This window comes from Bubalus kerabau, chromosome 3 (genome assembly GCF_029407905.1).
Source record: "Bubalus kerabau isolate K-KA32 ecotype Philippines breed swamp buffalo chromosome 3, PCC_UOA_SB_1v2, whole genome shotgun sequence".
Taxonomy (NCBI): Eukaryota; Metazoa; Chordata; class Mammalia; order Artiodactyla; family Bovidae; genus Bubalus; species Bubalus kerabau.
The window spans coordinates 143,589,044-143,604,809 of record NC_073626.1 but is presented as its reverse complement, the minus strand read 5'-3'; the positions used below and the strand labels follow the sequence as shown (position 1 = coordinate 143,604,809).

Below are 15,766 nucleotides of genomic sequence, written 5' to 3'. Positions count from 1 at the left end.
AAGAGATCTCTAGTCTTTCCCATTCTATTGTTTTCCTCTATTTCTTTGCATTGACCACTGAGGAAGGCTTTCTTATCTCTTCTTTGAAACTCTGCATTCAAATGGGTATATCTTTCCTTTTCTCCTTTGCTTTTCCCTTCCCTTCTTTTCATAGCTATTTGTAAGGAGTTTTTACCTAGGAGACTTGAAATAATCACATCTTAATTATTGCCTTTTAATTTTACTTTTGAAAGTGTTTCCTTTTTAATTGTTGTCTTTAAAATTTTTTGTTTCCTAAACTTTGCAGCTCTTAAATTATTGAATTTACTCAGCATAATTGTATTTTCTAACTACATCTAGATCAATGCTGTTTATGAAATTTCTTTGATAATGTCTGTGTTCTACATCTGTGCTTCTAATATGGGAGACACTAGCTACATGCAGCTATTAAGTGCTTGAAATGTGGCTAGTGCAAGTAAGGAATTGGTGGGGTTTTTTTAATAGTACAGTTTTGTGTGTGTTTGGTTTTTTCTAATTTTTTGGGCCATGCCATGTGGCTTGTAGGATCTTAGTTCTGTGACCAGGGATCAAACTGAGACCCTCTTCTGTGAAAGCTCTGAGTCCTAACCACTGGACAGCCAGGAAGTTCCCAGGAATTGATTTTTAAATTTTATTTTATTTTAATTAATTAAAACCGGACAGTGTAGCTTTAATGTTTTACTTAGAATTTGGTATTTACAATAGTAGCATGTGTTAAGTGCTTTGTTTCATACTTATACCTTGAAATATATAGATAATTGTTGACCTTGTTTGAAAATTTGCAATAACAAAACCATTTTTTACTGTCATATGTCACCCTGATAATTGTATAGCTTTGTTTATCCAATAATTTTGGTCCATGAGAAATCCTTGAGAGCAGTTATCATCGTTTAGCTCACTGCTGTCTGTTAACTTATTTAATCTTAAAAAAAAATTCTTTGACATAGGTAATCCCCATTTTATAAATGAGGGATTTGAGACCACAGATTAGTTAAGTAACTTTCTCAATATAACTTGAAGGTCATGGAGCTGGAATTCAAACTCAGGCAGTCTAGAGCAAAAGCCTGTACTCTTTATAACCAGTAGGCCATAATGCCTGTTAACTGAGTGACTAACACGTCACTCAGTTGTGCCCGACTCTTTGTGACCCTGTGGACTGTAGTCCATCAGGGGGCTCTGTCCATGGAATTCTCCAGGCAAGAATACTGGAGTGGGTAGTCATTCTCTTCTTCTGATCTTCCTGACCCAGGGATACAAACCCGGGTCTCCTGCATTGCAGGTGGATTCTTTATCATCTGAGCTACCAGGGAAGCCTAGTTCTCTCTAAATTGTCAGTTTCTAAAGAAGAATACATATACTGATGATCAGCTAAGACACAATATATATCTGTCTAGGTAGTGAAGAACTTTACTTGTACAAGTATTATGAGTTTTCTTTCTGACAAGTAGTTATTGACCTCTTTAAGATCATATTTCAGCACTTTATTTTTTTTAATTTTGTTTTATTCAGATCTTGCTAATAAAGGTTGCCATTTCCATGGTCACCAAAAAGATAATCATTTCCTGTGATAGACTTTTTAATTTGTTTCATACTCTGAAAGTGAGGCAGTATGGGCCTGAATTGATCTGCATGCTAGAATATCAGCTTGATTTTTGCTTTTAAATATAGCTTTTATATACCAGGTGATGGGATGAGTATAATGTGCAGCAGAAGAAATTATTTTCAGAATTCTGTATTGTCTGTTTAAATAAAAAGAGAACTTGCAGTATGTTAATAACTATGTTCATAGCCACCTCTAAATGCTAAAAGATGCTGATTCTAGTTAGAAGACATATATTTAAATTTTTTCTTTGTAACTGACTGGTTACAAAAGAAGGTACTAAAATATAGGATTTTAGATTTAGAAAGTAACTTATTATTGTAGCAACCTGAAGCCCAAAGGGTTTAAGTTATTTGTCCAAGATCGTATAAGCTTTGTGGTTCATTGATTCAGCAAATAGACATTAAAGTGAAAGTGAAGTCGCTCAGTCGTGTCTAACTCTTTGCGACCCCATGGACTGTAGCCTATCAGGCTCCTCTGTCCATGGGATTTTCTAGGCAAGAGTGCTGGAGTGGATTGCCATTTCCTTCTCCAGGGGATCTTCCAACCCAGGAATTGAACCCAGGTCTCCTGCACTGCAGGCAGACGCTTTACTGTCTGAGCCACCAGGGAAGCTCTAAATAGACATTAAGTACCTGTTATATGTCTGGATACCATAAAATACTTGTTAGCTTTGAGTTCATAGTGAGCACTTAATTGCGAGCAGAACAGAAAATGACACTTCTATTCTCATGGGATTTGTAATCTGTTAGGAAAGATAGACAACAAGTAGTAAGGTTTAGTAAGCAAGGTATAAAATCCATGTCCATAGGAAGAAAATGAACTGTATTTGTTTGGATGGAAAATACTGGAGAAGGGGAAAAGGGCTTCTGTCTAGATAAGTGGTCAAGAAGGGCCTGCTGAGACTAACAGGATTGGAATAGTTATTGTAGGACAGCACTACAGGCTGGAACAGAATCCCTGGTGTGAAGGTGTGCATGAAGTGATAGAGACACTGAGAAGTGAATATGGTCAGAACAGAAAGCTCTGGGGGGAGAAGTATGAGCTGTAAGAAAGGGACAATTACATTTTTCAACTATAGATTTTAGTAGGTATTAAATTCAAATTCCAGCTCTGCCACTTAAATTGTATTGCCATGTGTGGATCACTCAAACTTTACACTTTAATTTTCTTATCTGTTAGATAGGGATAACAGCTATTTTATATAGTACATAGTATTCTGAAGATTAATTATGTACTGCTCATAGTAGATACTTATACAGTGTTTACCTTAAGACATCTATTACCTGTATTTTTGAAATGCAAGAAATGAAACACAAGGTTTAAGTATAGCTGGTAAGGGGGTACGATGATTTAAACATAGTTAGAATGATGTCCAAACTTTCAGTTCAAAGATAAATAGGTCATAGGTATGTAATGCACACATAGGGAACATAGTCAATAATATCGTAGCAAATTTGTGTGGTGAGGGTTGGTAACTGGTTTTATTGCAGTGATCTTTTCATAATGTATAAAAATATCAAATTGCTGACATAAACCTGAAACTAGTATAATATTGTATGTTAATTATAACTCAATTAAAAAAAATAAACATAGCTAGAGTTAGTGACCTAAAGCCTAATCTGCCTCCAGAGTCTGTGCTCAGTATGTGTCCTGGGAATCCTTTAAGTGGATCTGTGGAGTTAAAGCTATTTTTCATATTAATACTAAGATAGTATTTGACTTCTTCACCGTCATTCTCTGGTGAATATACCTTGAAGATTTCCAGCAACAGATTGGATGCAGAGGCAAGTATAAAATTTGCAGAAATTGTAAAACAGCACTATTCTTGTCACTAGAGTTGTTTTTGTTTTGGAAAAATAAAGTTTATTTTTAAAATGTTATTTGTTAACATGTAATGGACTTATATAATACACTTGAATTTAATGGATTTATGTAATAAACTTGAATTTAATGAATTAATAAGCTTGTAAAATGTAGGAGTGAAACAGTGTCTACTGAGACAAAAAATTGAGTCTAAACCACTACATTCTATTTCCTGTCGTTAAATCAGATAAAGTCCAAAAAGTAGCTGATACAGTGTTTATACTTAAAAGGCTTGCTGATAACTTTCTTTTTTCTCACTTTCAAGACACATTTTTTCACATTTTTGAAATCAAGATGTATATTGTCCAAATATGCTTTTCATCAGCCAGGCAAGTAATTTTGAAATAGCAGTAATCATTCATATTTGGTGTTTTGGGAATTTAGCTTTGTGTAATCATTTATTCAGTTATCATTTCAGTTGATTTTAGGTAAACCACATAGGGTTGAATTGTTAACTGAATTTTTGCCCCTAATTGTTACTTAAAATGTCTACAAAATATCACAGTTATAATACAGTTTTGCAGTAATAATTTTCTCAGTAGAAGATTGCCTTATTAACATGGCAGTTAATTCAAAGATGGCAAAATTGTCAGATCTCTGTCTCTAATTTCACACCTGAGCAAGGTTACTATGAATGACTCCTACATCTGGGAGAATATCTGCCTGTCAGAAGTTTCTGGATGATTTTGAAAGAGGCTCTTAGCTTCCATCTGTATTTAATTTGGAAAAAATAAAATTAATAAGCTTAATCAAACAGAAAATGCAGAAGATGTTTCAGGTTTTGTTATGACCAAAAGTAAGTGTCATTACAAAGGTGCTAAATAAATTGAGTTCATAAGCACAGATAATTAAATCAGATGTTTGAGTGCCTGCTATGTGCACAGTGCCTGTCCTTGTGACGTACAAATTCTAGTGGGAAAGCCAATAATAAGTAAATAATTGGAACATTGTATGTCAACTATGCCTCATTAAAAAAAAAGATTATTTACAGATTTTGCTAAAATGATATGAAGGAAAGGACAGAGTGTTAAGGGTTGGAGGGAAGAGCATATAGAGGCAGCCGATATAAATAGACACAGGGGACTTCTATGAAGAGGTTAACATTGAACAGTCATATACAAAGAACCAGGAGAATGTGGCAAGTGTAAAGAGACTAAAGGTGGCCAGAAATGTAAGGGATAATTTTTAAAAGTCTTACGGGATTATATGGATAAGCTTGTGCTCTTATCCTTTAGTTAAGCATTTTGTTTCATTTTAATAAAGGGTTATTTCTTATTTTCTACTTATATTTGTTAATAAACTACTGTCTTAAAATTAGTATCATAAAATCAGGTAAGTATGGTGTTTTGGTTATAATTATTATTAACACCACTATATTCTTCTGTCTAAAGTTAATTAACTTGCAGTCACATTAAAAAAAAAAAAAACAGTATTGATAGAAACCAAAGTGATTTGACATTGCAAATTTGTTTTTATGGGAGATATCAGATAGAAATTTAAAAGGAGAAATTTAACTTGGATGTAATACTTTTTTTTAAACTGAAGGTAGTCATCAGGATTACTTGGGGAACTTTTTCAAACTGTATATTCCGGGCCCTGTATCAGTTAGGGATTCCAGTGCAGTATATATCAGATTAAAAAGTTTTGTGTTTCTTTCAAAAAATAATGTTTGATTTTCTTTTTAATTTTTAAAAGCTGTTGATGTTCTTTGTAAAGAATTTGAAAATTTTTTGATTAATTGTAGTTGCTTTTTGTTGTCCTTTTCTATAAAGAAGTCAGTGTAGTCAAAGTATAGATATTTCCTAAAACATATAAATAATCATAATTTAAGTCATTTTCAGTATTTTAAATATTTATCTAAAAACTTGTTCATTTTGTTTTTTTTAAGTATTTATTTGTGTGTGTGTTAACTATAGCTAGTTTGAAATGATGAAAAAGAATCACAGTTGCAGCAAGAAACTATAAACTGTTGACCCTTAAACAACACTGGTTTGAACTCAGCAAATCCACTTATACTCAGATTTTTTCAGTAAATAGATGCAGTGCTACACGGTACATGGTTGGTTGAATATGCTGATAGGGAGGGCCAGCTGTGGGAATTGAGTATCCTTGGATTTTGGTATTCACAGTGGATCTGGAACCAACTAACAGAGAAGATTTTACTTAGGAATCAACTTAATTTGAATGTTTTGATCTGTATGAAGAAAACACAGAATTTATACAGGCATAAAAAAGAAGATTTTTAATAAAGAGCAATGCTATGCTTCTGTATTGGATGACTCGATGATGTGAGGATGTCATTTGAAATTAATTTGTAAATTTAATTCCTATGAGGATGGAGTATAGAAAAAAAACTTATCAGTACAAGTCTAATATTTAACTGGAAGAATAAAGCGGGCAATAATAATGAAATACATTTTTAGGAAAAAATTAATATGGGACATGTACTATTATAAAGTGTTAGTCATTCAGTCGTGTCCAACTCTTTGTGACCCCATAGAGTGGATCAGATCAGATCAGATCAGATCAGTCGCTCAGTCGTGTCTGACTCTTGGCGACCCCATGAATTGCAGCATGCCAGGCCTCCCTGTCCATAGAGTGTATAAAGTGCGTTATAAAGCCACAGTAATTAAAATACTATAGTCCTGGTACAAATTGGGAATAACAGCTCATAAATAGTTCCAAATATATGTGGGACTTTTTGTTGTTCAGTCACTGAGTCGTGTCCGACTCTTTGTGACCCCAGGGACTGTAGCACTCCACGCTTCCCTGTGCTTCACTATCTCCCATTATCTGCTCAAACTCATGTCCATTAACTTGGTGATGCCATAAGGGTATGGGACATTTCCTAACTGAAATACCATTATTAAATATAAAATAATTGATCATTCCTTGATTTAGTATCATGCAGTATTAAGTAATAAGTCATACAATAAGTCATGTTTAACCTTTTCCAATTATGTTAAGCTCTTTTTTAATGTTAGAATCAGAATCCAAATAAGATTCATATTTTGGTTATTGATTTTTTTTTAACATCCCTTTTAATCCACTCATTTTCCTTTTGCAGTTTATTTGAATAAATCCGTCAGCCTATCTTAAAAGCATTTGCTACTTGAAAATAAGGAGCATTTCTTATTCCTTTTTGTACTCCTTGTTACAGTGCATTATATATGAGTATTTAGGGAATGTTGGGGGGATTAGAAAATCCAGTTTCTTTTTTTGGATAGAAATTTATTATGAAATGTGACACATTCAGGAAATATTTTCTTTTTAGTAAAGAAACTTTCATTTCAGTTGCTTTGGAGACATTTCCCTCCCTGCTCAAGAAATTTCTTTTTTCTTTTGGTTACCCTTTTGAGTCATAAATTAAAAACCCCAAACCTTTGTTGTCTGCCTCACTTAAAAAATAATACATATGTATTGTTACTTTTTTGTAATTCAGAGTTACACAACTAGAATATCCTTAGTTAATCCTTCCCTCAGAGGTAAACACTGAATAGTTTATATATTTTTCCTCCCAGCTTTTCACATTTATATAATTTTTGATGAAATTATAACTTATATACTATTATACAACTTGCTTTTTCTACCTGGACATTTTTCCATTTTAGAAAACAAATCTACCTTCTTCAATGGCCTTATTTTGTATAGTGTGTATATATGTGTATGTTTATCATCATTTTGCTGTACATATATGACCCTTGATTTCTAACTTTTTTACCTTTGTAAAAATCTGTCCCATTGTTTATTCTATTATGTATAACTTATTCCAGTTGTATATTTGGTAAAAGCAAGGCTTCCCTTGTAGTTCAGTCAGTAAAGAATCTGCCTGTAATGCAGGAGACTTGGGTTCGATTCCTGGGTTGGGAAGATCCCCTGGAAAAGGAAATGGCAACCGACTCCAGTATTCTTGCCTGGAAAATCCCATGGACACAGGAGCCTGGAAGGTTACAGTCTGTGGGGTCACAAGAGTTGGACACAACTGAACGACTAAGCACACACACTAGGCATGGACTGTACATTTGTCTTGGGTAATGTGCAGTTTGATTTTACTTAGTAAACTAGCTTTTATTACTTTGGAATATAGTTGTTGGGGAAAATATAAAAGCATTAGGCAATTAGGTTTCAAACATATCATTAAAGATAGAACTTATTTCTTTATAAACAGTTTTTTTTTAATTGAACACTAGTCTGAAACTGGAGCTTGCCCAGTGGCTCAGCAGTAAAGAATCCACCTGCGATGCAGGAGCTACAGGAGACACAGTTCAATCCTTGGGTTGGGAAGGTCCCCTGAAGCGGTGCATGGCAACCCACTCGAGTATTCTTGCCTGGAGAATTCCATGGACAGAGGAGTCTGGCAGACTTCAGTCCATGGGTTGCAAAGAGTCAGACATGACTGAAGCTACTTCCAGGAAGGCAGTCTAAAAGTAAGCCTCCTTATCTAAAGTATGAGCTAGATGAGTTTCTCCTTAAATGAAAGGCACACATCATTTACTTTGATAGTTTCTGTAAGTAACACTGTCCTCAAATTCAGTGCCTTTTTTTTTTTCTTCCAGAAAAGAGGAATAGAAGGTAGAAGAAGATGCTGGGATCTGAACGTGCTGTTGTGGAAGAATGGTTATCAGAATTCAAGGTAAATTGCATTGAGGATGAGAATGTGTCATATGATTCTGTATGTTGTAATTCAGTGTATATATGTTCATGGAGAAACTGAAACAAAAGTTATAAAGTGGGAATGGCAAAATATGAAATAACTTGTTTCTGTAATTAAACCTCTTTAAAAAGACACTAATGTGAATAATTGCAAAAGACCCTGATGCTGGGAAAGATTGAGGGCAAGAGGAGAAAGGAGCAACAGAGATGGTTGGATGACTACCGACTCAGTGGACATGAGTTTGAACAAATCTGGGAAATAGTGAAGGACAGGGAAGCCTGCTGTGCTGCAGAGTACATGGGGTCACAAACAGTCAGACATGACTTAGCAACTCAGCAACAACAACAAATGTGAATTATGGCCAGAAGATAATATGTAAAAATGAATCTAGTTGTTAGGATTGATAAGGTAATATATAAATTTTAAGATATATTCAATAAAAGAAGGGAAGCCTCCAAGCTTTAATAAGGCACAGAAATCAAATTTGTGCCTTATATTTTTATTTCCTGTGATTAAAAATCACTCATTAATTTGACTAAAAACGGTATAATTTATTAACACTATAGATATAAGTGTTTTGTGAAAATAAAATACAGGAATTGAAATTTATCCCACGCTGTTTTTTTTTAGACTAAAGTGACTCATTTCAGCAAAGCTTGTGTAATACGTGATTTCTAATCATTTCTCATGGTTGACTAGTTAGAAGAATTGTATAACATCCTAATTTATTTGTTTTATTAGCTCATGGTTATTTCATGTATTAATTATTTTTTACTTTTCTTAATTGACTCTGTTATAAATCTTTTTGAGAAGGACTCATAAATTTAAGTTTTTGACTTCTCAAATATTAAGTTCACTTTAAGTTTCCTTTGATTTTTCTTTTAGGCATTACCTGACACTCAGATCACCAATTATGCGGCAACTTTACACCGGAAAAAAACACTGGTACCAGCCCTCTATAAAGTTATTCAAGACTCAAATAATGAGGTAGGACAGTTTATAAGAAAAATGATTTTATTGTACTACATAAGAAATACGTGTACTAAAACACATATATGTAAGTTTTGTAGTTTTCTTTAAGTTTTGTTTAATCCTTCCAATGGGACTGGAAAACTTTCTTTCTGCTTTTTTTCATTCTGATAGTTGCTTTGGCTTTCCCCATGACCCCCCTCTCCATGTTTTTTAATGTTTTGATTAAATTTGTTACGGTTGAGGATAATACATTTTGATTCTTGGTTTGAGTGACCACCATCTTAGGAGAGTATTAATTTAATTTGAAACTTTACTCTGTTTCCTGTTTTGGAATGTTTCCTTTCCTGGAATCTAAATTTTAGCCATACACCGTTTGAGATTTATTTAAGTATTGTTTGCAGTCCTTCTATTGACAATATAGAACTCTGTGTAATCACTCTAATCAGAGAATTCAAACTGGTAATGTGAAATGATGCTGCTAGTAAACTTAGCTTGAAAATGACCAGAGAAAGCCTAAATAATCACAATAAATAAACTTAGAAAAAGAGTTTGCTGTTGTTTAGCCTTGTGGTAGAAGGGGGAAAAAAGTGCAGCTATTGACTCTATATGTTAACTTATGCAAAATACACACATTACCTTTCCATTAACATAATAGTATGACATACAGTTTTATCACCACTGGATTCATGTATGCTTTAAAATGAAATGAAAGGAACACACAGGAAAGTAGCTTCTTATCTTCCCAGATACAGCCTCCAAGAGTGCCTCTGCTGTGTACTGGAGTGAGTTTGAAGAAGTTCAGGTAATCATCTCCTAACCAGCAGCTTAACTTAAAGTGCATCTTCATTTTTGTCCTATCACTAAAAGCTTGCTTATTGACCTCTTTCTTTCCTATCTCCTAAACTTGGATTGGCTCTCAGTTGGGCTTGCATCTGTTGCTATTTGTAGCAGCAACCGCAGGACTCATTTGCTTCTTTTTCTCTTGCTGTGTATTTTTGAATGTTTTGTAACTTTAGGTATGATAAGGAACACATATGCATATCTTTCTTGGTCAGGAGTTTTCAGAATTCTCTGTGAATATTGAATGTATGTATTCCCTTGTTTTGTCTTAACATTAAGCTTTGCTTATTAAAATATACTTGTTTTATGCTTTATTTTTAAACTGTAAGTTCTTCATGGGCAGGGGTTATATATTTTTATATCTGTTTATATATATATGTATGTATGTTAATTCCCTAGAATGTAGTATTTTATCACTAGTAAATATTGATTAGAAGAATAGTGAAATACATGGAGGGAATTCCTTGGCCAAGTTCTAATCACTGGACTGCCAGGAAATTCCTGTAGAAGTTTAATATTCCATATCATGGCCAACCTGTACTATAACTTGTTTAATCTCTAGACCAACATGTTACTTTTTCTGCTTTCCCTCCTTCCAGATCCCTTAGTCACTGCAGCAGTTCTGCTTCTTCCGCTTCCAGAAAACCATTGACCCTACTGCTTCTTTATGATTTAATTATTCTTCTGCCTCCCTGCAGATGTCTCACTTCCCTCTTTTCTTAGCTACATTTTCATGGTCCATCATTATAGTCATTCCCTTGCACACATTCTCAGCTCCTTTGCTTCTCATTCCCTTAATTCATATTTTTTGGGCAAAATCTCAACACTGGATAAAATCCACCCATCCATCTACTTCATGCCTGTACCTGAGCAACTCAGCGTACCTGGAGAAAACAGTTTTGTTGACTTTCTCCACTTAAATGCAGGACTGAAAATTAAAAATGAGCATATAACATTTCATTGTACACTTTCCCACTGTTCATTTTATTCCTTCTTTTTCCTCACACTTACCATCCTTCCTCATTTTCAGTTTACTTTCTGTGTCGTTATAAAAGAAGGAAATAGTTGGAAACTATTTTCCTACTCAGCTCTGCCGCTCTGCCAGCATCTCTGGTCAAACTCTCCTGCTATTTCTGCTATTCAGTGGATGAAGTGTCTCAGATTGTATCAAAAACTATCTCTTCCACTTGGGCCTGGATCTCATCTTCTCTAACCACCTCAAAGATTGCTCCTGCAATTGCCAGCTCTTTTTCTTCTGTCGTTGATTTTTTTTTTCCTTTCTTAATGAAAGGAATATGATAAACGACAATATTCTATTTTTAAAAAACCTTCCTTGATTTGCCTCCTATTTTATTATCTACACCATTTTTTCTGTCCTCCTTCCCAGTGAACTTTATAGTATTCCTGTTCAGCCTTTGCCTACTTGTGCTCATTTCCTCTCCTCATATTTTTTCATTACGCACTCATATTTGGATTCAGTCTCCATTATTCCACCCAAACTGCTCTCAATGCATTCATCCTATGGCATGCCTCTTAGTAATTATCATGTCAAAACTATTTGCTGAGTTTGAGGAAAGTGTAAGTTATTCTTAACATCTTTTGCTGTAGGTGATAGCACCATTTAAGTATGTGTTAGTTGCTCAGTTGTGTCTGACTCTTTGCAACCCCATGGACTATAGCCCACCAGGTTCCTCTGTCCATGGAGTTCTCCAGGAAAGAATACTGGAGTGAGTTGTCATCCCCTTCTCCAGGGGATCTTCCTAACCCATGGATTGAACCTGCATCTCCTATATTGGCAAGAGGATTCTTTACCATCTGAGCCACCAGGGAAACCCTATCTACCTATATTTCTATTTATTTACGTATTTATATGCTGTGCCACATGGCATGTGGGATCTTAGTTCCCCAGCCACGGATTAAACCCAGGCCCTTGGCAGTGAAAGCATAGAGTCCTGACCACGGGGACTGCCAGGGAAGCACCTTTCTCTTTTTCAAGCTCTGTGGGGAGATCATTTCTGATTCTGAGAAACTGAGAACATGATAGCATGATACATATGCTTGGAATTAAAGATTTTAACAGTACATTGGCAAGTTTTTAATAGTCTTATTTGCAGTGGTATCTGATGAAAATTTACTGGATTGCCAGTCACTCCTCTGCCCTCCTTTTAAACAAAAAAAGTACTAATTTTGGTTAATCTATATTTCTTTGCAGTGCTTATTAAAGTACAGTTTCTACATGCTAATGTACTTGCTACTGAGGACAGGAAATAAGGTCTTTATAACAGACAAATCATAATAGTACCACAGCCAATGAAATTTACAGAAGGCAATTTTAGAGTCTTACTAAAGAGGAAAGTAGATTTAAAACATGGACATATATTTTTAATACATAAATTTATGAAGGCAACAGTGTTTAATTCCCCTAAAGAGCTGAATGTTTTCAGTACTTTAAAAAGTTACCAGCAGTTGGCTATTTTCAAAAGTTCATTACTTCATTATTGGCACTACATAGACTATACTGCTTGAAATTAAGCAATCCTCACCTCTTCCTCCACCTCCTTTCTGGTATAAGAAGAGTCGTATAGTGAAAATATCATCTGTGTCAAAAGATCTGAATTCTGGTGTCTTTCTCCATCACTAATTTCTGTGACCTTGGACAAATTGTCTGACTGGTCTAGACTTCAGTGTAAGGGGAGAGTTGGCATTTTTTTAAGATGTTAAATCCTGTGATAGTGATTTCATATAAAGCATTTGGTGGTTAGTAGACTAGAAAGTATGTAAAGTTTTTTTAGCTTTAGAGTTCTTTTTTTTTTTTTTTAGCTTTAGAGTTCTTAAGAGTTAAGCTTAAGTCATCTAAATAATATTAACTGTACAATCAATATAGGATTTGTTGACTTGAATTTACTATTGTGAAAGTAATGACTTTATTCTGAAGTGTTAGATTATTAGAAACATATATATCTGCATTCAAGCAGTTTTACAAGGGTGTATATATATTATCATTTAGAATAGAAGTGTATAAATTATTGAATTATTCCTTTTTTTAAAGCTACTGTTACATTATTATATGTAAAATAGATAACTAATATGGACTTACTGTATAACACAGGGAACCCTACTCAATAATTCTGTAATGACCAATATGAGAAAAGAATCTAAAAAAGAGTGGATATTTTGTTAAAATGTCTAATTTGAAGAATGTCTCTCATGACAACCATTAACAGCGACTACTGCTCCTTTAGTATGTTAAATGATACCTTTGACCTAGTCCAGTAATTTTTTTCCCCTATTACACCTAAGCTCATCCTTTAGTCAGTCACTCAGTCATGTCAGTCAGTCATGTCTGACTCTTTGTGACCCCATGGACTATAGCCCACCTGGCTCCTCTGTCTTACAAAACTCCAGAATACTGGAGTGGGTAGCCACTTCCTTCTCCAGGGGACCTTCCCAACCCAGGGATTGGGTCTCCCACACTGCAGGCAGATTCTTTACCTTCCGAGCCACCAAGGAAGCCAAAGCTCATCCCTTAGGTCTGTCAAACTTTAACAAATTGATTCAAATACAATTCTGTGAGCACTTCCGAGGGCCAAGATCGTATGTTTCATCCTTCTTAAACCACGAAGCTACTTCCTAAATCTTACAGTGTGAATGATGTAGGCCCTCTTTAAATTTTAGATGGTTAATAAATACAAGAAAAGGATTCAGCAAAATAAAAGAGTGGGTATATGTATATGTGTAACTGATTCACTGTGCTATATACCTGAAACTAATACAACCTTGTAAATCAGCTATACTCCAATAAAAATTTTTTAAAAAACAAAAACTGGTGTTAAATTTTAATTTAAGCATTATTTTATCGTTTCCTCTCAGTGTTTTATCTGCATTTTAAGATTATAGGCAGTTTTGTATAGTCTAGCAGTTTTGGGAAGTTATTCAAGCAACACCATTCTAAATTAACAGTACAAGTTTAGGAGGAAGGAAGAGGTTTATTTAAACTGCTCATTTTCTTCTTAAGATTATAAAGTTCCTTATGTCATATTTTGTGATATTATACGAAAAATTATCAAGTTAAACATTGGAAAAGCTATTTCTGTATACTTCCTCCATTTCAAAGTCTTTCCAATAAATACAATTAGCAAGACTTAAGTCAGTCTTAAAATATAAAAGTAATCTATTTTACTTATATGTCTTTAAATGAAAAGGTCAGTTTTCATTCCAATTCCAAAGAAAGGCAATGCCAAAAAATGCTCAGACTACCACACAGTTGCACTCATCTCACATGCTAGTAAAGTAATGCTCAAAATTCTCCAAGCCAGGCTTCAGTAATACATGAACCACAAACTTCCACATGTTGAAGCTGGTTTTAGAAAAGGCAGAGGAACCAGAGATCAAATTGCCAACACCCGCTGGATCATGGTAAAAGCAAGAGAGTTCCAGAAAAACATCTATTTCTGCTTTATTGACTATGCCAAAGCCTTTGACTGTGTGGATCACAAGAAACTGTGGAAAATTCTGAAAGAGATGGGAATACCAGACCACCTGACCTGCCTCTTGAGAAACCTATATGCAGGTCAGGAAGCAACAGTTAGAACTGAACATGGAATAACAGACTGGTTCCAAATAGGAAAAGGAGTACGTCAAGGCTGTATATTGTCACCCTGTTTATTTAACTTCTATGCAGAGTACATCATGAGAAACACTGGGCTGGAGGAAGCACAAGCTGGAATCAAGACTGCCAGGAGAAATATCAATAATCTCAGATATGCAGATGACCAACCTAGATAGCATATTAAAAAGCAGAGACATTAATTTGCCTACAAAGGTCCATCTAGTCAAGGCTATGGTTTTTCCAGTAGTCATGTATGGATGTGAGAGTTGGACTATAAAGAAAGCTGAGTGCAGAAGAATTGATGCTTTTGAACTATGGTGTTGGAGACAACTCTTGCGAGTCCCTTGGACTACAAGGAGATCCAACCAGTCCATCCTAAAGGAGATCAGTCCTGGGTGTTCATTGGTAGGACTGATGTTGAAGCTGAAACTCCAATGCTTTGGCCACCTGATGTGAAGAGCTGATTCATTTGAAAAGACCCTGATGCTGGGAAAGATTGAGGGCAGGAGGAGAAGGGGACAACAGAGGATGAGATGGTTGGATGGCATCACCAACTCAATGGACATGAGTTTGAGTAAGCTCCAGGATTTGGTGTTGGACAGGGAGGCCTGGCATGCTGCGGATCATGGGGTCACAGAGTGGGACACGGCTGAGTGACTGAACTGAACTGATTTAAAATATTCACTAGCATTTTAGATGTCCAAATATTACGTATTGCAAAGTGCCTTTATCTACTAAGTGGTATATAATTTGTTTAAATCATAATGTAAAGTTGAGTTTCAGTATTTCAGGGAGAAGTATCAATAACCTCAGATATGCAGATGACACCACCCTTATGGTAGAAAGCAAAGGAGAACTAAAGAGCCTCTTGGTTAAACTGAAAGAGGAGAGTGGAAAAGCTGGTTTAAAATTCATCATTCAAAAACTAAGATCATGGCATCTGGTCCCATCACTTCATGGCAAGTAGATGGGGGAACAGTGGAAACAATGACAGACTTTATTTTCTTGGGCTCCAAAATCACTGCAGATGGTGACTGCAGCCATGAAATTAAAAGATGCTTGCTCCTTGGAAGACAAGCTATGACCAACCTAGACGACATATTAAAAAACAGAGACATTACTTTGCCAACAAAGGTCCGTCTAGTCAAAGATAGTTTTTCCCATAGTCATGTATGTGTGTGAGAGTTGGACCATAAAGAAAGCTGAG

The 15,766-nt window shown here is 35.0% G+C and overlaps 2 protein-coding genes across 6 annotated transcripts in view; both read left to right on the top strand.

The window, feature by feature from the left end:
* HYCC2 (hyccin PI4KA lipid kinase complex subunit 2) overlaps nucleotides 1-15,766 on the top strand; it is a 64,659-nt gene that overhangs the window by 16,236 nt on the left and 32,657 nt on the right. For 4 of the 5 annotated variants that reach the window (XM_055573065.1, XM_055573062.1, XM_055573064.1 and 1 more), the window contains 2 exons: nucleotides 8,041-8,117; nucleotides 9,024-9,125. In XM_055573065.1, the coding sequence (XP_055429040.1) occupies nucleotides 8,067-8,117; nucleotides 9,024-9,125 (153 nt within the window). In that variant the 5' untranslated portion in view covers nucleotides 8,041-8,066. Of the gene's footprint in view, nucleotides 1-8,040; nucleotides 8,118-9,023; nucleotides 9,126-9,856; nucleotides 9,913-15,766 lie in introns of those variants that run through there. The other variant, XM_055573066.1, reaches the window with a different exon arrangement.
* Nucleotides 8,427-15,766, top strand: part of PPIL3 (peptidylprolyl isomerase like 3) — a 119,178-nt gene continuing 111,838 nt past the window's right edge. Inside the window, exon 1 of the mRNA XM_055573082.1 lies at nucleotides 8,427-8,442. The gene's annotated coding sequence lies outside the window, so the exon portion shown is untranslated. The remainder of the gene's footprint in view (nucleotides 8,443-15,766) is intronic.